Consider the following 22,923-nt stretch of genomic DNA (forward strand, 5'->3'; position numbering starts at 1 on the left):
GGTGTGCTGAAACCATGATTCATTTTGTCTATGACACTTTTCTGACCTATGAACCACGAAACCCTGTATTTCCCTGTGGTTAAAAAAAAGTAAAAGAAAAAAGTGAAATTCTCTTAACTTACCTCCATGAGCTGCAGGAAGGAACGTAATTAGTGAAATAGATGGTGTGCTTGAAATGGAAGAGAATATGTATTCAAAGATGACAGATGGTATAGACGAACTTTTTAAAAATTCCTCTGCTGACAGCAGGCTATATCCATGTTTCTTGTTTGTCCAACTGCTTGTTACTATACCTGAGTATAATTTACTCACCTGATGTGATTCTTAATGAATTAGGGCTGAGGACAAGCCACCTGGAAAAAGATCTCCTACTGTTCCTACTTATTTGGCTTGTCAAATACTTTTGAAAAGATCCTCTCTGATTGTGGGACAGTGCCTTCTATCCCAGCAAACCTTGGAACACAAAGCACTGTCCCTGCAGGGCTGATGCTGTGATGCATGGCTGGAGTTCTCTTAGTAGCTCCAGTGTTGCAACATGGATCAGACCTTTGGAGAGTCTCATCTAAGAATCTCATTATCCAAGCTTCAAAGAGTCAGGACTGGAGATGAGCCCACGTGAGGTCAATACAGCAGGAAGGACATTAAAGAAAGTTCCTGGGAAAGATGTCCCTAGATGATTTGATCCTCCAGGGGTGGGTCATTTTATGGCTTAGCAGTGCAGAAGAGATTAAGGTTAGAAGAGAAAGGCTCTAGAATTTTTAGGCTGAGCTGACTGTTTCCTCTACAGCTATTCCATTGTCCAGTGAGCCAATTGGTGTCTAAGACCAAATTAAACAATTCTAGGGCCAAGAAGGTTTCAGGAATTTAAGAGCTCCTTGTTATCTGCAGTGGATAAGGAATAGCCATGTACAATCATAAATTAATGCAATGTTGTATAGAATTTAATCTAAATTATAATAGGTTGCAAATTATGTCAGGTCTGTGAAAGATCCATCTTTTCTTTAACCCCAAGCCCTGTGTTTCTTAGTTAATAACACCCCCCCCACACACACACACATACATTTTTGAGGGAAGATTTGTTTAGGGGTTAGGAGACTTTGATTCTAGTCCTAACTTTGGAACTAAATTATTCTGTAACCACAGGCAAATTATTAAAATCTCTGTGTGCTTTAGTTTTCTAATCTATAAAAAGGGAATTGTTTTAATTGCTCATAATTCCTTACAGAGTTTTGTGGAAAATAAAATAAGATCATTCATTAGGGTCTAAGGGTACGCCTCTTTGAATTTCTAGTTAAATGAAAATTAGAGATCATTGAAAACTCCAGAATGCCCAGTTGTCATGGATGACTAAGTTTGTGCCTGAGTCATTAAATAAAATCTTATATTTATACTTAAAGATATCAATTCAGGCTATTAACTGGAAGGACAAATACTGAAGCTGGAACTTAAATGTTTTGGTCACATAATGAGAAGATGTGACTCATTGGAAAAGACCCTCTTGTTGAGAAAGATTGAAAACAAAAGGAAAAGGGGACAGCAGAGGATGAGAGGGATAGATAGCATCATAAAAAAAAGTGAATATGAATTTGGACAGACTTTGAGAGACAGTGGAAGGCAGAAAGGCCTGGTGTGTTGTGGTCCGTGGGTCATAAAGAGTCAGACATCACTGAATGATTGAAAAACAACAAAACAAAAGTCTCTCACAGAATAAAAATGTCTGGGATGGTTAAAGATGACCAATGTGTTTCCTGGCAAGAATGAAGCTAGAGTAATACTTTGATTAATCTGAACCCAAATAGCCAGAACCATCCAGTAGCCCTGTTCCTCAAAAGTGGAGTCCCAAATAAACTATTATTTCAATAAGCATATGGCAGACTCATCTTCTAACCACCTTTGCTGTCACTACAGATTAATTGATCAAATCATCAATAATATTTAGGGAACTGTCTTTTAGGAATCATTATGGGCAGCTAGGTGGCACAGTGGAGAAAGCACTTGTCCTGGAGTCGGGAAGACCTAACCTCAGACATTTACTCAGACATATTAGCTGTGTGGTAGTACAGCTAGTACTGGGCAAGTCATCTAAACCTTGTTTGCCCCAGTTTCTTCATCTGTAAAATGAGCTGGAGAAGGAAATGGCAAACCACTCCAGTATCTCTGCTAAGAAAACCCCAAGGGGATCACAAGGAGTCAGACATGACTGAACAATAAGAGATTCTGTCCTAGGCACTGAAGTATGTAAGAAAAAATTTGTCTGTGTTTGGAATTTCCACAATTTTTGAGTTAAAAAGCTCTGAACGTTAGGACCAATAACTTTTCCATGCCCACAAAATGTAGATTCTTCTTTTACATCACAACCATGACTACATCAGATAAGTTTCCTGGGAATTTTCAGTCCCTAGTAATAACATCCTTAATTTGTCTATTCTCACCTGGCACAGGTATTCCATGATGCCAGGGAAGTGGGTGCCTGGAAGACAGCTGGAGATATATAGATGGGCATATATGGAGGATGAGGCTGGAGGAAAATCTGCTGCCATTTCTATGTTGTCATAGCATTTATTTGTTGATTTTCACATCCTTTTTTTGTCCAGGCTGATCTGGCAGATTTTCTGCACATAGAAATATCAGAGAGAAAGTTTAGAGAACAGAATTGGCTTATTCAGAGAGAAGCTTATTCTTATTATTTTAGAATACTTATTTTAAAATTGGAAGTTATTTATAGCATTTCTAATTATGCTACAAGAGACCTATTGCTTATTTGGCGGTAGTGGGCAGGGTGAGATTGAATATGCTCCAGGGAAAATGTTAAAAGCAAATTCAAAGCATTTTTAAAGGGCAAGTTTGGCCCTTGCCGTGCTGCTGGGAAAAGGAAGATTGGAAATTTTTTCATCTACACTCTTAGCCTCCTGGGTTTCAGGTCATTGAATTTCAGGCTACTTTCACTTTGGGTCTGCAGATATCTTCATCACTTATAACTGTGCACCAGTGTGACTGTTACACTATCTAGGGCTTGAATACCAAAGGCAAGGAAGGAAAATATTGACTTGTGATGAGGAAGAGAATGGGAAAGGAACTATTTCTTCATATTTAAAAGTATTTCTAAGTGATTTTAAATTTTTAAAAAGTGGAATTATGATTGTTCTGGTTGGTAATTATTATTGGGCTCGGGAGTAGCCTTAAGTAAGCCTTAAATCTTAAACTACTGTCTTTTGAGAACTTCGTTCAGGTTTCAATGATACTATTTAGTGAAGCGATTTTTTTTTTCTTACTGAGTGGTGCTTTGGAGCTCCAAAAAGCATTGCAAGAAATTAGGTCAAATGTATATAAACTTCAATGTAGGTCATACAAGGGTTTTGTTTGTTTGAATGAATACCTCTTTTCGATTGTTTTCTCATTTTCATCTTCTTTTTAGAAGAAAACTCCACTTTTGTGGAGCAGGGCTACTGGATGGTTCTGGCTATCTGGGTTCAGATTAATCAAAGTATTACTCTAGCTTCATTCTTGCCAGGAAACACATTGGTCATCTTTAACCATCCCAGACATTTTTATTCTGTGAGAGAATTTTGTTTTGTTGTTTTTCAATCATTCAGTGATGTCTGACTCTTTATGACCCATGGACCACAACACACCAGGCCTTTCTGCCTTCCACTGTCTCTCAAAGTCTGTCCAAGTTCATATTCACTTTTTTATGATGCCATCTATTCCTCTCATCTTCTGCTGTCCCCTTTTCCTTTTGTTTTCAATCTTTCTCAACAAGAGGGTCTTTTCCAATGAGTCACATCTTCTCATTATGTGACCAAAACATTTAAGTTCCAGCTTCAGTATTTGTCCTTCCAGTTAATAGCCTGAATTGATATCTTTAAGTATTGACTGATTTGACTTCTTGCTATCCAAGGGACTCCCAAAAGTCTTCTCCAGCACTACAATCTGAAAGTGCCGATTCTGTGGCAGTTTTGCTTATAGTCCAACTCTCACAGCTATGCATTGCTACTGGAAAAACCATGGCTTTGATTATACAGAACTTTGTAGTCAAGGTGATATTTCTGCTTTTTTTTTGTCTCTGCTTTTTGTTGTTCTGTCCAGATTTGCCATACCTTTCCTTCCAAGGAGTAACCATCTTTTAATTTCATGGTTATAGTCACTGTCTGAAGTGATCTTTGAGCCCAAAAATATAAAATTTGACACTGCTACCATTTCTTCTCCCTCTTTTTGCCAGGAAATGATGGAACTGCCGAGATCTTAGTGTTTTTGATGTTAAGTTTCAATCCAGCTGTTACACTCTCCCCTTTTACCCTCATCAAAAGGCTTTCTTAAACCAATTGGTTGCTCCCATTCTGTTCTAACTGTTGCTTCTAGACCCACATACAGATTCCTCAAGAGATAAGAAAGATGATCTGGTACTCTCATCTCTTTGACGACTTGCCACATTTTGTTGTGATCCATTCAGTCAAAGGCTTTAGTGTAGTCAATGAAGCAGAAGCAGATTTTTTTCTGGAATTGTTGGCAAATTGGTCTTTAGCTCCTCTGATGCTTTGAAAACCAACCTGCTCTTCCGTCAATTATCCATTCAAGTAGCCCTGAAACCTAGCCTGCAGAATCTTAAGTATAACCTTGCTGGCATGTGAAATGGGCACACCAGTTTGGTAATTTGAACATTTTTTGGCATTGCCCTTCTTTAGGACTGGGACATAAGCTGATCTCTTCCAATTCAGTGGCCACTATTGAGTTTTCCAAATTTCTTGGCCTATTGAGTGTAGCACTTTACAGCATCATCTTTTAGGATTTTAAATAGCTCAACTGGAATTCATTCACCTCCACTAGGAGTGGTTTCCCATTTCCTTCTCCAGCTTATTTTACAGATGAGGAAACTGAGGCAAACAGGGTTAAGTGACTTGCCCAGGGTCACAAAGCTAGTGTCTGAGGCCTGATATGAACTTACAAAGATGAGTCTACCTGACTCCAGGCCCAGTGCTCTTTCCGCTGTGCCACCTAGCCAAGAATTTTGTTATCTTAATACTAATTAGAGGCTGCTAGGTGGCACAGTTAGGAAAACCTGAATTTGGATTCTGCCTCAGCTTACTAGTGAGATGAAAGAAAAGTCCGCAAGAGAGAGAGAATTTCTGGGTAATTAGTAATCAGTTTATTAATTAGGCTAGCAAATAACCAATAAATTGAGGTTAGTGGTTCTCTTGGTAACCAAAGAACCTGCATGGAAGTTTCTAAATGTTTAAATGCCTGTGGAAAAGGGGTTTTCCCTGAGGGTGAAAATTAACTTTGATTGGTTAACAACTAATAAGAAAATGAATATTATAATGAGAGGTGGCCTTTTTCTAATGAAGGGCTGGGGTATGTGACTTTGATCACGTCAGCCCTCCCCCAGATCATTCCACCTTCAGCAATCTATACAAAAGAATCTATTACCCACCTAGTCCGGAGTTGAACAATGGTGAGGTTACAGTAAGAATTCCACCTAGATAAGATGGTCTGGGTGGGGTGAATTTTGGGGTAAGATCAGAAATGTCCTTGAGAGACTGGAATTTGAATGAAAAAGTAAAAAGAAAGGATCTTTGGATCATGTGTGTGTTTGTGTGTGTGTGTATAAATTGATTATTAACATAACAAGAAAATAATAATTTTTCTCATTAACTGTGTGACTCTGGGCAAGTCAGCCTACATTTTCTCAGCTGTGAAGTGGGAGTATTATTTCACAAGGTTGGTTGTAAGGATCAGATAAGAAAACATTTGTGAAGCAGATCTTAAAGCACTAGCTACTCCTGAATACCAGTCATATACATTTGATTGGCTTTCTGTGAAATAAAGAATATGTCTGGTAGTGTTTGGAATGGAAGGATTCAGAGGACTCTTCATGTCATTGATATGAATCTCCTAGGGAGTGTAACCTTGGACTAGTCACTTAGCCACTATGAGCCTCAGGTTTCTCACTTATAAAATGAAGTCATTATAGCTTTAAGATTCCTTCGAGCTAAAAAGCCAGTTATTATATTTCCAGATTGTCTCTAAGGTTCCTTAAAATTTTACTTGTGATTCATACTCTATTAGGTAACATCCAGCATAAAAGACTATAGGCAAAGACATCTTCAGTGTTAACTCTAACAGTATCTTGGACTACTTTAGCATCTTTTATGGCACGAATTCAAAGCATGTTGATGTATATTCTCCTTAGAAGAACTTGGTATCATTTTTTTACCCTACCCACCCTGTAGGGACATTCTTTAATCCTTTGCACTATCAGTTTCATCCCTGACAATTCTCTCTATTGATCCATACCCATTTTCTCATGCTTGCCCCCAGCTTGTTGAGAGATTTAATAAATTATTTTTTCTTCTTTGCTTATATCCATACTGGGTAAAGGTGCATCCCCATCTTCCTTCTGTCTCTTGCACTGCTTTTCCCCATTAAGTGTCTTTTCACTATCCCCCTCCCTCAACCCATGAAAAGGATTGATTTATAGAGGAGTGTGGGATTCATTCAGTGAAACATTAATCTACTTCCCTTCGCAATGTTTTAACATCCCTTAAATGTTTACCACCTAAGATCTCTTTGCTCTTTCTTTGTTCTTTCTTTTTCTTTTACCCTTTGATCTAATTTTTTAAAAAAAATAGCCTAGAATTTGAAAAGAATTAATTTAATTACTTAGTCTTGATAATTGCACTTATCATTCTTGTATTTCTGGTTTGAAGTGTTCATAAGTTGAATGCTATGTTTACTTGCTTTTGCTATTTTTGCTTTTTTTGAAAGCTATGTCTTCCTTCCCCTTGCCCTTGGTAATTAGGGTTAATTTTTTATGCTTGATTTTGCATTGCATCTTGAACTTCTTGGTTTTAAAATAGAATGTTCCATTTTTTCCTATGATTTTTTTTTAATCTATGGAATGACCCTGGGTTATTAACATTGGTGTTCTTTCATAGCAAAAGGTCACTACTCACAAAAATTTGTTGTTTTATATTGAAATTCTGAAATGTAGCACTATTTACTTTGGAGTTCCAAGTATGGGGCTTTAATTTTTCCCTCTGTCTTTTAGTCTCATTGTTGGTGTTTTTGGTTATAGACTGAGACCCTGCCTTTCTCTCTTGAAGTTCCCAGTAGCTTGTCTCTGGTTTCTCTCTACACCAGGTGTTCTTAACCTTTTTCATGTCATGGATTCCTTTGATAGCCTGATGAAGGCTGTCCATCCTTTCTCAGAATTATTTTTTTAAATGCATAAAATAAAATATAAAGGATTACAAATGAAATAAATTATATTGAAATTTTATGTTGAAATTGAAATTTTGTATTGAAATTGCCAAAATATTTTTTGAAAAACAAGTTCATGGACACAATGTTAAGAATGAGCTTTAGGGGCAGCAAGGTAGCCCACTGGCCCTGGAGTCAGGAGGACCTGAGTTCAAATATGGCCTCAGACACATAACACTCACTAGCTGTGTGACTCTGGGCAAGTCACTTAACCCTGAATTCCTCACAAAAAAAAAAAAAAAAGAATCAGCTTTATACTTTTTCACTCAGTTGTCTTCCACTGCTAATAATAATAACAAAAATAATATTAACAATAATAGCTGGCATTTGCATACTGATTTAAAGTTCACTAAGCACTTTACAAATATTATTTCATTTTATCCTCATTTTATCATTATCACCTACTCTGGGATGTAGGTGATACCTACCTTCTTATTTTACAAATGAGTGAATTGAATCAGACAGTAGTTAAGTGACTTGCGGGTTACACTGTTAGTGAATATTTAGAGGCCAGATATGAACTCATGTCTTCCTGACTCTAGGTCCAACACTTTTATCTACTCTGCCACTTAAATACCTTTATTTCCTACCTGACATCTGAGCCTACATGAGCTGAGAAGTGTCATGGCTGGGCCTGGATGAGTTCCTTCTCATGAGTAATGGACTGACTCTGCCTAATCTTTTTTATTATGTTTCTGTAAGGCATGGAAGCCCCTTTCCTTACAGCCATCTCCATATTGCACGATCTCTATCGAACCCCTGTATACCTTCTTACACTGCCTTTATTTCATGTGGATGGAAAGAATAATTTTTTTCTCCAACCCCTATAGGGTTTGACAGTCTTCAGACTGAGTCAGTGACTTGAGTAAACCAGGCAGGGGCCACCTCAGGTGAACTCTGAAGTAAAATCTTATGAGGCTGCTTACAACTGGCCTAAGGTGGACTAGGGGTAGGGAGGGTGGTTAAAACATTGCATACTCAAGTTTTCCAGTGTTATTTCATGAGGTTTTAACCTTCTGCAATGAGTCCCTGTCTTCTTATTTTGTGAAATCATCTTTAATTACTATAAATTTCCTTCCTTTGCCATATATTTTCCTCATCTACAATTTTTAGATAAGAAAGTTAAGTGGAAAATGACCACTCTGCTGTCTTGCCAGACATGAATGTCTAGTATACCAAGCGGATGTCTTGATGTAGCTTGAGTGAGGTTTGGGATTCCAGGGAATGTGTGGCGATGGAAGAACATGGAAGGTATGGCAGTACTCTCTCAGGTACCACTTATGTTGCAGGGGATGGCATGAGGAGAGAATCACTCCACGGCAGAACACAACAGGAGACAAGAACTTGCAGAGATAAAGTAAAATAAACAAACTTTATTGAGGGGATATAGTTACAATACCAGTAGCAGTCAGGGAGAATAGGTATAGGTCAGGTTCTTTGGCACCCAAATCAGCAAAGCCTGTTTTTTTAAAAAATAGAATTCTTCTCCAGGTCAAGCAGGGTCAAACATTAAGTAAAGGGAGTCAGGAGCCAGGAGCCCGTACCTGCTGTGTGGATCATGATTTGGGATCTGGTGATGACTTATGCTGGGGAGAATACATAGGAAATTGGCAACTGGTTCATAATCAAACTCCCCACTGATGGAAAACGGAACATTATAGCAGGTTCCTAACTTAAGAGAGTTGGGCATCCCAGGCTTCTTTTGATTCATGACGCAAGAAGACTACTTAAGTCCTCACAGTGGGGTTGGCAGGTATTTTATTGTAGAAGCCAGTCTAGCATGTACAGTTGCCTTTCTTCACCAACATCGCTCCTATCTGGAAACATGCATACAAAGCAACACCCTTTCTGCATTGTCTGGGCTTTTCATTCAGAATGGATTTTTACCTCAGCGCCATACTTTTCATTACATTGAGTTCGTGACCAGTGGTACAGTCCCTAAGTGTATTCACAATCCATTTGTAAAACCATCTAACCATATACACTCCACTCTGCCACACCTCCAAACAGGGCTCTGGAGCTCTGAGTCTGAGTTTCCCCTTGCATAGTAATACTTTGGTATAATTAAATTTACTTTCTGAGTTTTGTTTTGTTTTTTTTTTTTTGGCTAGGCAATGGGGTTAAGTTACTTGCCCAGGGTCACACAGCTAGTAAGTGTTATGTGTCTGAGGCTGGATTTGAACTCAGGTCCTCCTGAATCCAGGGCCGGTGCTTTATTCACTGCGCCACCTACCTGCCCCTGGTATAATTAAATTTAAAAGAGCTCTGGACCTAACATCAAGGAGACATGAGTTCAAATATGACTTCAGATAGTAGTTTGAGACCCTAGGCAAGTCACTTAATCACCATCTGCCTCAGTGCCCTCATCTCTAAAATGGAGGTGATAATAGCACCTGCCTTCTAGGGTTATTGTGAGAATAAAATGAGATATTTATGAAGTACATGGTAAACCTTAAGATGCAATGTAGATGTTAGCAGCTTCTCCTCCTCCTCCTCCTCCTCCTCTTCAGATTTACTCCTTACTCATCATTGAACAATCTAGCATACTCTCCCATCTTTCTTCACCAAGATTCCTAAGAATCAGTAAGACCAGGTGGAGCATTTTATAATTAGAGAAACCAAGCAGTCAAGACCAGTAGTGGAACCAGAAAGACCTGTCCCATGTCAGGACTAAGAGTTCTTCAGTGTGTATTAAGACTATATTATTATTATTTAATCCTACACCTGAGTCATCCTGCTACTCCTTAGTACTTCTCTCTTCTTTTGTGTTGATATAGCCTTCAGAACTAGACCCTAGTAGCATTGTCTTACAGTTTTGTTTTTTTTTAATTAGAGCCCCTCACCTTGTTACTAAGATTTCTAGTCTGAAAACCCTTAACCATTGTACAACTCCCCAGGGAATCTGTGATTCCCCTAACAAGTCTTCCCCTAACAAGAGAGTTATCTAGTATTTATCATAGAAAACAGTTGCTTCTAACTGATTGCCATTTAAATATCAGAAAGGTGTCCCAAAAGTCTTAGTGAAGTTCGAAGTTATTGAGTACATTCATACATAGGATGCTGTGTATTATTTATACATATAGACAGAAATGTATATATACATCCCTACTAACTATACATTGGCTTTATTCTTGATTTGCCTAATTACTAAATTAGTTAAAGAAGAATATTCTAGGTTTTAAGGAAAAGCATTTTTATTGATTATTTTAAGTATGTGTTTGTATGCGTGGTGTGGGTGAAAGGGTGTTGCTTTAGGAAGCCAAGGCATTTCTGTGATCAAGCATTGATGCCTGTTTGCTTCATCAGCTCATTTTTCCTGAGTGGCATCATTTTTGGTTCATTGCATCTGATCTTTTATCAGCATCTCCACCCCCCCCCCCCCAAGCATTGCATGGCTCAGAGCAGGGGCTCTTAACCTGGAGTCTACAGAGGGGCTTTTGGATAGATTTCAGGGGACTGTGAACTTGGATGGTAAAAAAAAAACAATACATCTTTATTTTTACTAACTTCTAAATGAAATTTATCATTTCCTACAGTTGTAGATGTTAGAAACAAATATTTCGATAAGGGGTCCATAGGTTTCCCCAGCCTTCCAAAGGCATCCATGACACAAAAAAGGTAAAGAACCTCTAGGTTAGGAGGCCCAAACCTCAGCTTGGGTGCTAATTCCCCAGTAGGTCTCAGTGAGTTATTGATTTCTTTGAGGGCAATCCAATAACATTGGGTGGAATTTTAAGTACCTGCTGCTCCCCCCCTTCTGGTTTATCAATTCTCATCTTCCTTTTATTAACCACATCTTCTGGACTGCAGCACTGCGGAGTCCATCAGAGCAGTCTGCCTGCCACCTTCCTTATAGTAAGGATGGAGGGGAGGGAGGAGGGTGTCAACTCATCCTGGTGATTATCGGTCTTCTTTTTAACTACTCTTAACCCCCCAAAACCAAACAGACACCGAAAATCCTGAAACGTCAGCCATACCTACCAAAGGTGGCCATATGATAACAACCTATTTTCTTTTTAAAAGAACCAAATAAGAGATCACAATTTAAAAAAAGGAACCCCAAGATAGTTCATTGGAACTGGGAGCAAGGTAGGGTTAGTGCTTGGCGCTTGGCATTTTCCTGATTATTCCTCACCTCTACTATGTAAAGGGCAAAATATGAAGGTACTTTGAAGTATAAGACCTGAGGCCAAACTGCTGCATAATCTTGCGCCTGTGAAACATGGGACTAATTATTATTGTGTGATGAAATTGTAAAGATATAGGCTCAAGGAATTTTTGAGTTGGAAAAAACCTTAGAAATGATTCTTCATTCAAGAAAACAGAATATATCTGGGACAGGAGAAGATGCCTTTAGAGAGCAGAGTACCTGGTGCCTAATAAACATTAAGTCAATGCAATGACAATGACAGCTTGAGGTAGGCAGTGTGGTGCATCGCAAAGGGCACTGGATTTGAGTCAGAGCACCTGGATTTAAATCCTGTCTCTGTTACTCAACCACTAGTATAACCCTGGGCATGCAAGGTCATAAACTCCCAGGACCCCAGTTATTTCACTTGTAAAATGAGTAGTGTTGTGGGCCAGGATTATAGTGGAACTGGGGAAGCTTGAGTTAATTCCTCACAATCCCACAACACAGCCAGGATTGTTGTGAGTGTAAAAGTTAAGGACCAGACCTGGAGCAGATTGAATGAATTTTCCTCCCAGGTAGATTGATAGGGATATGGCATGGGTCCTTTTGGACAGTCTTAAACCTGCAGCAGACAACTCTTGAGGCCCCAGAGAACTTCTTGCTCATTACTTTTAATCTCCTTACCTTTGGCTTTTACCTGCTTTTAATCTTCTTGTGAAATGTTTTTTCATTTCCTTAGAGAGTTGCTTTCTTTTTTTAACCTGGGAGCATTTGAAATTTTTTTTTTATTAACTGGATTTTCATATTTGAACCCTTGGGGAATCCATCTCACCAAATATTGACCCAGTACTTGGACAAGGGGTTGGACTGGCTGGTCTTTAAGGTTCCTTTCAGCATGAAATTTTGGATCCTCTGTAAAGCATAGAGCCATGATATCTGTCCTAATAATTCTGAGTCAGGGGCCAGCTAGGTAGTGCAGTGGATAGATGATTAGACCTAGAGTCAGGAAGATCTGATTTCAATTCTGGCCTCAGACACTTATTAGCTGTGTGACCCTGGGCAAGTCACTTAATCCTATTTGCCTCAGTTTCCTCATCTGTAAAATGAGCTGGAGAAGGAAATGGCTAACCACTCCAGTATCTTTGCCAAGAAAAAACCCCAAATGGGCTCACAAAGAGTTGAACATGATCAACCAATAATAGCAACTTAGTTCAGCTAGACCAGTGGTTCTGAAACTTTTTGGTCTTATGACCCCTTTACACTCTTAAAAACTATTGAGAACCCTAAAGATATTTTGTTAATGTGTGTCTATGCATGAAATTTACCATATAGAAACTGAAACATCTTAGCATTATTATGAAAATAGTCGGCTTCATGGACCTCCTGAAAGGATCAGGGGTCCTTGGACCATAATTTGATAACTACTACCCTATACCAAACCCCTCTTTTGCAGATGAGGAAACTTGGGCCCAGAGAAATAGAGTTTCCTAAGGTCACACTTTTTAAAAGCCAGAGCTAGGATTTGAACCCAGGTCTTTGACTTCAGATCCAGCACTTTTTTCCACTTTTATACCACACTGCATCCTGGGGAAAGGAAGGAAAGGAAGCGAGGATGAGAAGGAAATATTTACTGCAATGCTATAAATTCTTTGATAGGCTTCCTGATGTTTAAAAGGGTTTTCTGCAATTAGAAGATTTGTGTTATTGTCTTTGAAAAATAACATATTATTGAATAATTGGATGTGATCTTGGTGTAAATATTTCTTCCTGACTACATTTATAGAAAATTTAATTTTTCAGCTGCGATTTCCAGAAGCACTGAGTTCTTGCCATATTAAATTATTATTCGGCATTTGGTCAATACGAGGCAATAAAAGTGTTTCCAAAACAAATTCAATTATATGGGTGAAAGGACATGACTTTTTTGCCTTCCTGTGATGAGATTTGATTAGTTCATTTTTCAAGGGAAACTCAGGAAGCAAGTGTGGGGAAATATAATCATGTGGTGTTAGTTTACTATTCTTTCTAAACAAATTCTATTCATTCAGCAAGCATTGATTGAGCTCCTCTTGTATAGAAGGCACTCTTCTAGGCACTGAAGGCCATACAAAGCAAAGGAGAAGATCAAGAGAAGAGGCTTAGTCAAGGCAGTGTCGCGTCAGGTAGCAAAAAAAAGGAAGAAGATACGGTTCTATGAACTTTAAGCTTCGTACTTTATGCTATTGTTATTCTTTCCCTTAATTCTTCAATAAAGTTTCTTAACCCTGATCTTGTCCCAGCTGAACTAACGGTCAGTTAGTCAACAAGTATTTATTAAGCACCTACTATATTCACGGCACTGAGACAAGGTCATAGGATAGGGGCCCTAGGCAGGATACTAGAAATAGTGAGAAAAGAAAGAAGGAGAAACTTTTGGCATTCAAAGACTTCTACAATTTTTAATTGCCCTTCTCTTCTGCTTTATCTCACACTATTCCACTAGGTGGCACATTGGATAGGGTGCTTGGTGGGCAGTCAGGAAAACCTGAGTTCAAATCCAGCCCTAGACACTTACTGGCTGGGTGAGCTGGGCAAGTCACTTAACCTCTATCTGCCTCCATTTTCTCAACTGTAAAATGAGGATAATAATTGCACCTACCTCCCAGGATTGTTGTGAGGATAAATGATATGATAATTGTAATGCACTTAGCATAAGTGCCTGATATGTATATAGTAGGTACTTAATAAATGCTCATTCCATGTATGCTGTGCTCCAGTCAAAGTGAATTATTCATTGACCCTCATACATGTCCCATATTGCTCCACCTCCATAGCATTGTTCCCAACGTTCTCTAAGCCTGGAATGCCATCTCTGCTTTCCATCTGCATGGTAAATAATCATGGTTTACTTTTTACTAACAGTAGAAAAAAATACAAGTGCTAAAAATACTTCATCAAAAAGCACAGTAAATTACCTGTAGACAAATATAAAATAATTTTGCTAATGCTGTAGTATATGAAATAGCTACCCCAGTCTAATTCACAGAGAAAAATGTTGATAATTTTAAATTTATAGTTTGAGAGAACTATTTATTTAAAATAAAGCTGCTATTATGATTGTGTTTAAACCTTCTGAATATTATGACCATTCCACTCCTTTTACATAATAACTCACTTAATAGCACTTTACAAAGCACTTTCTTATAAATAATATAAAGTGGGTAGTATGAGAGTTTTATTCTCCCAATTTTATGAATGAGGACACTATGGCTCAAAGAAGTTGTTGACTTGACATGATCACACAGCTAGTTTCAGAGCAAGATTTTGAACTGAGGCCTCCTGACTGGGAGACCTTTCTACTATGCCATATTGTCTCTTTTTCTACTGCTAAATGCTGTTTGCATTAAAATAATTTAAAAAAAACATTAGCAGAAGTTGCTGCTTGTACCTAATAAAACATAAGATTTAGATTTTCACTTTTTTTTCAATAACTAAAATTGTTGGAGTTGTGTGTCCACATAATGAAGATTCTGCATCAAGGAAGGGAGTTTTCCAAGAAGGAGTTACCTACACTGATATAATCACAAGTCTTGAAACCCATTCTCCATATCCCCAAATGAAGATTCTCTTATAACTTCTGAATATATAAAAGCAACTATAGCTTCACATGTATCCTAAAAGAATAGCAAGTTGGATTGCCTTATCATAGGGCTAAAATGTGACAAGAACAAGTGTTAAAATCACCATTTTTATAGATGATGAAATTACTGGCTAAAACTACTAAGTCAATTAGTTAATAAATATTTATTAAGTGTCTACTTTATACCAGGCACTGTGCTAAGTGCTGGGAATGCAAATACAAAAAAGAAAGGCAGTCCCTGCCTTCAAGGAGCTTACAATCTAATGGGAGAAGAAAAGAAAGCTGGAGGGAGGGGTGAACACAATGTTGTTATTGTTCAGTGTATCTGACTTTTTGTGACCCATTTGGTGTGTGGAGTTTTTTTTGTTTGTTTTTTGTTTGTTTGTTTTGGCAAAGATACTGGATTAGTTTGCTATTTCCTTCTCCAGCTCATTTTACAGATGAGGGAAGTGACAGGGTTAAATGACTTACCCAGGGTCACACAGCCAGTAAGTGCCTGAGGCCAGATTTGAACTCAGGAAGATGAATCTTCCTGACTCTAGGACAGACACTCTATCCACTGTGCCAGCAACCTGCTGTTAAGGAGTGCAGCTGGCTGGAAAATGAGATGGCTGGCCTGGGCACCCTCCTTAAATGGAGGTTCTGGGAAGAGCTCTCCACTCTGCCTTCCAATACGAAGAGTCCCAGGGGCAGAAAGTACTTTTGGGATGTGAGTACCAAGGCTGATGTGATCTTGCAGGATGATGAACCAGCTTTCTGTGTCCACAACGGTGAGGTCTAAAGGACCAAAGTCAAACGAATGAGTTAGCGATGGAACCCAATGTTCTGTTCCTGTCTTGATTCATAACTAAACATTCTTTCTTCCCCCAAATTATGTTTTCTGCTTCCACATCAAGTGTGCTATTAGTATTTGAGGTAAAACCCATGACTGAAGAACATTTAGTTACACTGGCTGTTTTACTCTGGTAGTAGATATATCTATGACTCTCATTGATTAGGGAGCTAACAGAAATAAGAGTCAAATGAAGGAGGCAAGCCATGGGTATTTCAGTTATAGTACATAACAGTGCTAGTCAGTGTGTAAGTGTTAGGTAAATGAAAGAGACAATGAGTGTGCTAGGAAGGAGTTCATAGAAGAGGTATGTTTCACAGGGTCAATGATGACTGCATCTGGTCAATGCCACCTACTTCACTTGAGGGAGGGATGGGAGTAGATTCTCTCTCTCTCTCTCCCTCTCTCTCTCTCTCTCTCTCTCCCCACCACTCTCCCTCCTTTTCTCTTACTTTCTCCCTTTCTCTCTCTTTCTCCTTCTCTCTTCTCTCTGTTTCTCTTTCTCCTTTTCTCCCCACCTCTCCCATCCCTCCCTTCCCACACTCCTTACCCTTCCCCGTCTTTCTTTCTCTCTCTCTCTGTCTCTCTCTCTCTCTCCCCTCCCTGTCCTTTCTCATCACTGCTGCCCGTCTTTCTTTGTTGCAGTTTGTGTGTTGGGAGGATGCCACTGCAGCCATTGCTGCCACATCCAAACCTGGAGGGGAAAAAGAACCCGTCTTCCTTAGGCCATGATCTTTCTTAGCCTAGTGCTCACAACAAACAGTCTCCTTCCCTACCAGGCAGGACTTTTCAGTCTCTCCTAGAGTAGGGAAAAAAGTAACCTGTCTCTTTAAGACTCTATTCATGGAACATAACAAAGGAGCCTGAGCTGACCTGGCAGATTGTTCTTCCAATTTCTCCTTGGCAGGGGAGTGGTACCTTGTGACAAGGACAGCATTCTGTCTCCTGTCCACATGCCTTTGTACAAACTGTCTTCCATGCCTGGGATGCATTCACTTCCACAACTCTTCCTCTTAGAATTGCTACCTCCCTTCAAAATTCTACTCAACTGCTATCTCCTATATGAGACTCCCAACTGCCGGTGCCTCCCCAAAATACTTTTTAATTTATTATATGGGTATGTGTTATTCCCCCCAATAGAGTATAAGCCCCCTGAAGGCAGGGACTGTTGTTTCATTTCTGTTCCCATGTCTGTAGTGCCTAGCATAACACCTGACAGCAGCAGGTGCTTAGTAAGTACTTGTGGATTGATTGATCAGTCTTCTAAAATCCTTTGATCCCATCCTCCTCATGTAGGCTCCTTTATGCATGAGTTTGAGCCTACTTCGCCTTTTCTCTTACAGGTATCTTCATGTCACTGTCCCTTCTGTCCATCGTGTATGGGGCTTTGCGTTGCAACATCCTGGCCATCAAGATCAAATATGACGAATATGAGGTCAATGTGAGACCTGCAGCCTATCTCTGCATCTTCCTCTGGCGGAGCTTTGAGATCGCTACACGGGTCGTGGTCCTGGTCCTTTTCAGCTCCGTCCTCCAGATCTGGATCCTCCCGGTGGTGCTTCTCAATTTCTTCGGCTTTTTTTTTTACCCTTGGATTCTCTTCTGGAGGAGTGGCTCCCCCTTTCCAGAGAATATCAAGGCCATGAGCAGAATGGGCACCACCATAGTGCTGTGCTTCCTCACCTTCCTGTATGCTGGCATCAACATGTTCTGTTGGTCGGCTGTACAGCTGAAGATCAACAGTCCTGACTTGATTAATAAGTCTCAGAACTGGTACAGGTTGACGGTCTATTACATGCTGAGGTTCATTGAGAATGCCTTCCTCCTCCTCATGTGGTACATCTATAAGACAGACATTTACATGTATGTGTGTGCCCCCTTGCTCATCCTGAAGCTGCTGATTGCATATTGCACAGCCATCCTCTTCATGCTAGTGTTTTACCAGTTTTTCCACCCTTGCAAAAAGCTCTTCTCATTTAGTCTTTCTCAAGGCCTATTGTCATGCTTCAGGTCTCTTTGCTTTCCATGTAAAAGGCAGAGACGCAGTGACCCAGCAGAAAGGGTAGAGTTGAAATCACCGGATGACTCTGAAAGCCCCATGCAGCAGCAAAAAAGTGAGCCACAGAACAGAAACCCAAACCTCAATGTCCCTTCCAATTCTTAATGGGGCCAGTAGTGAGATGGTGTCTCTCCCGGCAGCCATTGCTTATGTCTACAAGTCCTCTGGTCTTGTTTTCTGGGTCTGGCTGATGCTTGTTCAGACCACCTGTAACAACACCACACATGTCTTTGAATAGACAGGAAGTTATCCCTACAAATGCACCCTCTACTCCCTGACAGCTAGCTCGATTTATATGCCATTAGAGTATGGAATATGTGTGTGAAAGTGTATGTTTGTGCAGAGAGAGTGGCAAGGAGAGTGGCAGGTTATCAGTCCAGTGTGGTACAAAGCATGACACCCTGTTCAACAAAGGTTGTGTGTATAAATGTGAATGATTGTGTTCTCCCAGTTGGCATTGTCCTCTTTAGTTTGAAAACAGCAACAACAACAACAACAACAACAACAACAAAAGAGACAGCACACTTTTGTCACGTTGCAGGTCAGAACTTCATGGAATTTTATCTCAGCTTTTGGAAATAGGGAAACCTGAAATTGAGTTGGTTAGGTAGAATGAGGAAAAGGTCTCCCTTTTTCTTGGGTTTCCTGATTATCCTATCCAGAAACTCAGATTATCCACCAGTCCTAAGGATGGTCCTTGTGTAGCAGTCGGCGATTGGGAGTTACTGCTATGGTCATACCATGAGACCATGCCTTCACTCTCTGCATTTCTTAAGAGTGAAACCATTAAAGTCCAACCTACAGTGAGCAGTTGAACACTGACTTTTTCTGCCTGTGCTTAGTGCAAGAAGCTTCTGCTTAAATGCAGAAAGAATCTAGTCTTTTCTCCAGACTGGCTGGTGGAACTAATTGCCTGTGCATGATGAAAACAGAGAAGGGAAAGCCTATGAGCTTGATTTTCAAACCCTTGAATCTGCTGTTTTCACACTGATGATCTCTCAACTTTCCCATTCCACCCCTCAGATCATATATATTCAAGTATTTGGATCTGGAGACTTTAGGTTCCAGGTGCCCCTAAGAACAAACTTGCATTCTAGCTTTGACTTTAATTCTAGAAGCTCTGGAGTTTTCGAAAGCATTAATAAGCATTAGATATATAGGCAAACTTCTGGACCATAAGGTTCAGTTAGCATTAAAATAACTAACTGAGGGAGTTATGCAGTCTCCTTCTCTGAGAGCTTCTACCAACAGGATACCATTCTTTTTGGGATGGTTAGATGTGGGTCACTTTGAAAGCAGTCTTCTATCCTTTCAAAGTCCTTTCTCGCCTCAGGATTTTGTGAAGTCACAGAAAACCCTGAGATTTTTTTTTTTTAATTTTAGAAAGTATCATTTCTCCCAAAAAACTCAGCCAAGACCAGCATAAATTTTATAAGAAGATCACTTGGAAATTCCAGGCCAGTGTTATCCAGGTAAGATATTTTGGTTTGTATTACTTAAAGAAAAAAACTCATTTTTAAGAAAGGTAGACTAATCTTGATGTGGATCTTAGTGCTACCACCCTTCTCCACTGCCCCAAAGAAATTAAGTAACCAAAAATCCAATGTCAATTTAGGATCCCTCCTTTTTTTTTTTTTTGATACATTCTGAATCTGTAGTAATGATGACAAACTGAAGAAGGCTTCTGATTCAACCCATTCCTCCTTTATTCACCTCTTCAATTTGGTACTCTGTGTGTGGGTATGTTGTGTGTATAGATGTGTGTTGACATGAAGCTGGGTAACATTTATTCAATTGTCTAGGGGAAACTATGATCCAATACCTTTATTTTTAACATTAAAAATTTTTCCCCTGTAACACCTGGAACCAGGTTGAAACAAAGACATCATTTGACATCATTAAAAATGAAATAATGGAATTTTAGAATATAAGATAAGCTTAGACCAAGGACATTAAATGAACCATATTGTGTCAGGGATCCAGTCTTTTTGTATGGCTATACTGTCTAGTAAGATGTATTTGTCAAAATTCTCACTTTTATTTGTAATTCACATTGGTTTGAATTTCATATAGAAAACATAAAATGTACATACACAAAGACATACAATTTGATGCACTGTTTTTGTTATATTCATGGAAAATGAGACAATATAAATGTTTTTCACCCCTAAAGGGCATTCTCATGTGATGTACTATTTTTATACACGTTGGTTGGCATGTCTATAGACTACTGATTATTCTCACCTCTGTTTTGTGTTTGCAGATTTTTAAAATTTGAAGTTCTCTTGGTTTATCAATATATGTTAAAAATTGTATGCATGTGAAGTCAGCAAATGCCCTTTTTCATTCAAATAAGAGCAAAACATCTTGTGTTATGCACCATCTTGCTGCCTCTTAGCCCACGTCAACCATCCTTAATACTGTTTTTTCGGCCTAATGCAAATCATTATGTGTGTGTATGTGTGTTTGGGTGTGTATGTGTACCTGCATATGTGTGTACATGCTGATACATCCATGTGTATATGCATACAGAATTACATACTGTGCATCTAGACAAATAGGTGTATTTAAATGTACATAGACATTAAGTATATTTAAATGTACATAGACATGTACATATGACCATATAAAATATTTTTTCTGTAATTACTTAGTGGAGAAAAAGTTTCTATTAGGATTGTGTCTCTATGCATGGCAGCAAAACCATTCCTGGCTCCTAGTTTGGCCCCTGTTATGCATCTTTAAGCAGTTTGGTCACCTCTCTGTCCCTCCATCCTCCCATCTAACAAATATAGTAATAGCTGACCTGTCTACTACACAGGGGTGCTGTCAGCATCAAAGTAGATAATAATCATGACAGATTGCACAGTTACTGTGCAACTATAAGATGGCATTCGTTTCTGTCACCAAGCTCATAAGGGAAATCTGTTGCAGTAAGAAAGGCTGTTTTGAACTGGTACCAGTACTGTGGCTTGCATCCAGCTTCTGAATGAATCCTTGGTTGTTTGACCTTGTGGAAACAGGTTTGATTGAATAGCATCTACTTTGGAAAGGAGAGGTAGGGAAGTACAGAACATCTGGTCCAGCTGATGTTACTGTTCTTACTGCCTGTGTTCATAAAAACTTACATTTATAGATATGGGACTGGGTGGGGAATAAAAATTACTACAAACTACCCCCCCTTTCTTTCAGAGGATCCTAAATATGTATCTGCTGCTGGGAAATCTGTCTTTTTTTTGCCTCATGCTTCCACAAAATGCACAGGAGGCTCTTTCAATAATCACATTGACAACTTGGAGGTGTGATACTACCAGGTTTGAATTTAACATGTTTGAAAAACATCTTTTTGTCTTAAAGCCGATTCTCAAACATAGGACATTTCCTTGGAAATCACCTTTATCATCAAAAAGTTGTCATGGTTCTGTATATGTATATATGAGTATTATACTTCTTGTGAACAGATTGTGAGTTTTATATTCTGAATCATGCCCACCACAATAACTATACTAAATATATCATGGACGTGATTTTATTGGCTGCCTCTCTGCAGTCATTGCCTCTAATAAATAGTGTTTATGTCTCTTTTGATGGCACATCATTCTCTATGTGTATTCCTGTTCATTGCTTTCAGGATCCAAAGACCACTCTTAAGATAGGATTTTTTAAAAAGTTATGCCACTGGGATTGATGATGGATTTAGAATCTCAATTGAAGAATACCAGTTATTACCAGTAACAGAGAGTTGGGTGGGATTATGCTAAATCACCAAGCCACGAATGCCTACATCCTCTCTTTAATCCAGTGAGTTATTCCATTGTGTGTATTGTTTTTCAATTGTTTTTCAGTTTTGTCCAACTGTTTATGAACCCATTTGGGGTTTTCTTGAAAGGGATACTGGAGTAGTTTGTCATTTCCTTTTCCAGATTATTTTACAATTGAAGAAATTGAGGCAAACAGGATTAAGTGACTTGCCCAGGATCACATACTTAGTAAGTATCTGAGGTCAGATTTGCACTCAGGAAGTTGAGTCTTCCTGACTTCATGCCCAGCATGCTATCCACTTTGCAACCTAACTGTTCCCCCAACATTGTGTGCATATGTACAGTCAAATACTATCACCATGGCTCAGTAAGTAGCAGATTGGGACCCATAGACTGGACAGTCTTTCTAGAACAAGGCAGAAAAGCACAGGTTAGGTCTTATCAAGAAATCCAAGGAAGAGCTAAGTGTAAGAAGCAGGACAGCAGGCAAAAGACAGCAGTCCAAGCAGGGTTGAGCACATTGTTAGGGAAATCTCATCTGCAGCTAGTGGGGACCCAATCATGGAGACTTAGACTCAGATCTAGGACTCTAGTATCTGGGAGGACTTGAATACTGGACAATGATAAATTGCAAGACAGTTGATGTGATATGGTTATTAAGACAAATGAAATAATCAGATACAAATGACTCAAAATTTCAGTTCAGATGTTGACCTCAAGATGACTGGGGAAAACCATGAACTAGTCATCAATCTGTACCGTTTGGTAAAGAAAATGTGGTGTGCATTGGTGATGCTTCCTCTTCTAAAGGTCACACTGTATTTTTTAAAGGGTTTATTGATGTGGCAGAGTGGAAAGAATGTTGGATTTGATGTCAGAGGACCTGGATATAAATCTAAGCTCAACCACTTACTATGTGTGATCTTGTACAAGTTACTTAACTTTTTTGGGCCTCAGTTTCCTGATTTGTAAAGTAGACTGTTATAATAGTTTGCCTTTATATAGCACTTCAAGATTTGAAAAGTGCTTTATAAATATTACTTCATTTTAATCTCATTACAACCCTAGGAGCCATTATTATTTCCATTACACAGATGAGGAAACTAAGGCATACAGCTTAAGGGACTTGTCCATGGTCACAGATCAAGTGAGTATATGAGGCTGGATTTGAACTCAGGTCTTCCAGGTTCCGGGACCAGTGCTCTATCTCCTCTGCCACTAAATTTCCTCATAACTATATGACTACCATCATCCTTTATGGTT

General features: G+C 39.1%; 1 protein-coding gene across 3 annotated transcripts in view; it reads left to right on the forward strand.

Moving 5' to 3' along the window:
* XK (X-linked Kx blood group) overlaps positions 1–21,746 on the forward strand; it is a 55,301-nt gene extending 33,555 nt beyond the window's left edge. Inside the window, exons 3-4 of one of the 3 annotated variants that reach the window (XR_003570309.1) lie at positions 17,184–19,371; positions 21,531–21,746. Coding sequence is in view for 1 of the 3 variants with exons in the window: in XM_027875426.1 (XP_027731227.1) it covers positions 17,184–18,004 (821 nt within the window). In the remaining 2 variants the exon portion in view is untranslated. Of the gene's footprint in view, positions 1–17,183; positions 21,463–21,530 lie in introns of those variants that run through there. The other 2 variants (XR_003570308.1, XM_027875426.1) reach the window with 2 other exon arrangements.
* Positions 21,747–22,923: the final 1,177 nt, after the last annotated feature.

This window comes from Vombatus ursinus, unplaced genomic scaffold (genome assembly GCF_900497805.2).
Source record: "Vombatus ursinus unplaced genomic scaffold, bare-nosed wombat genome assembly UNPS02014809.1, whole genome shotgun sequence".
NCBI lineage: Eukaryota > Metazoa > Chordata > Mammalia > Diprotodontia > Vombatidae > Vombatus > Vombatus ursinus.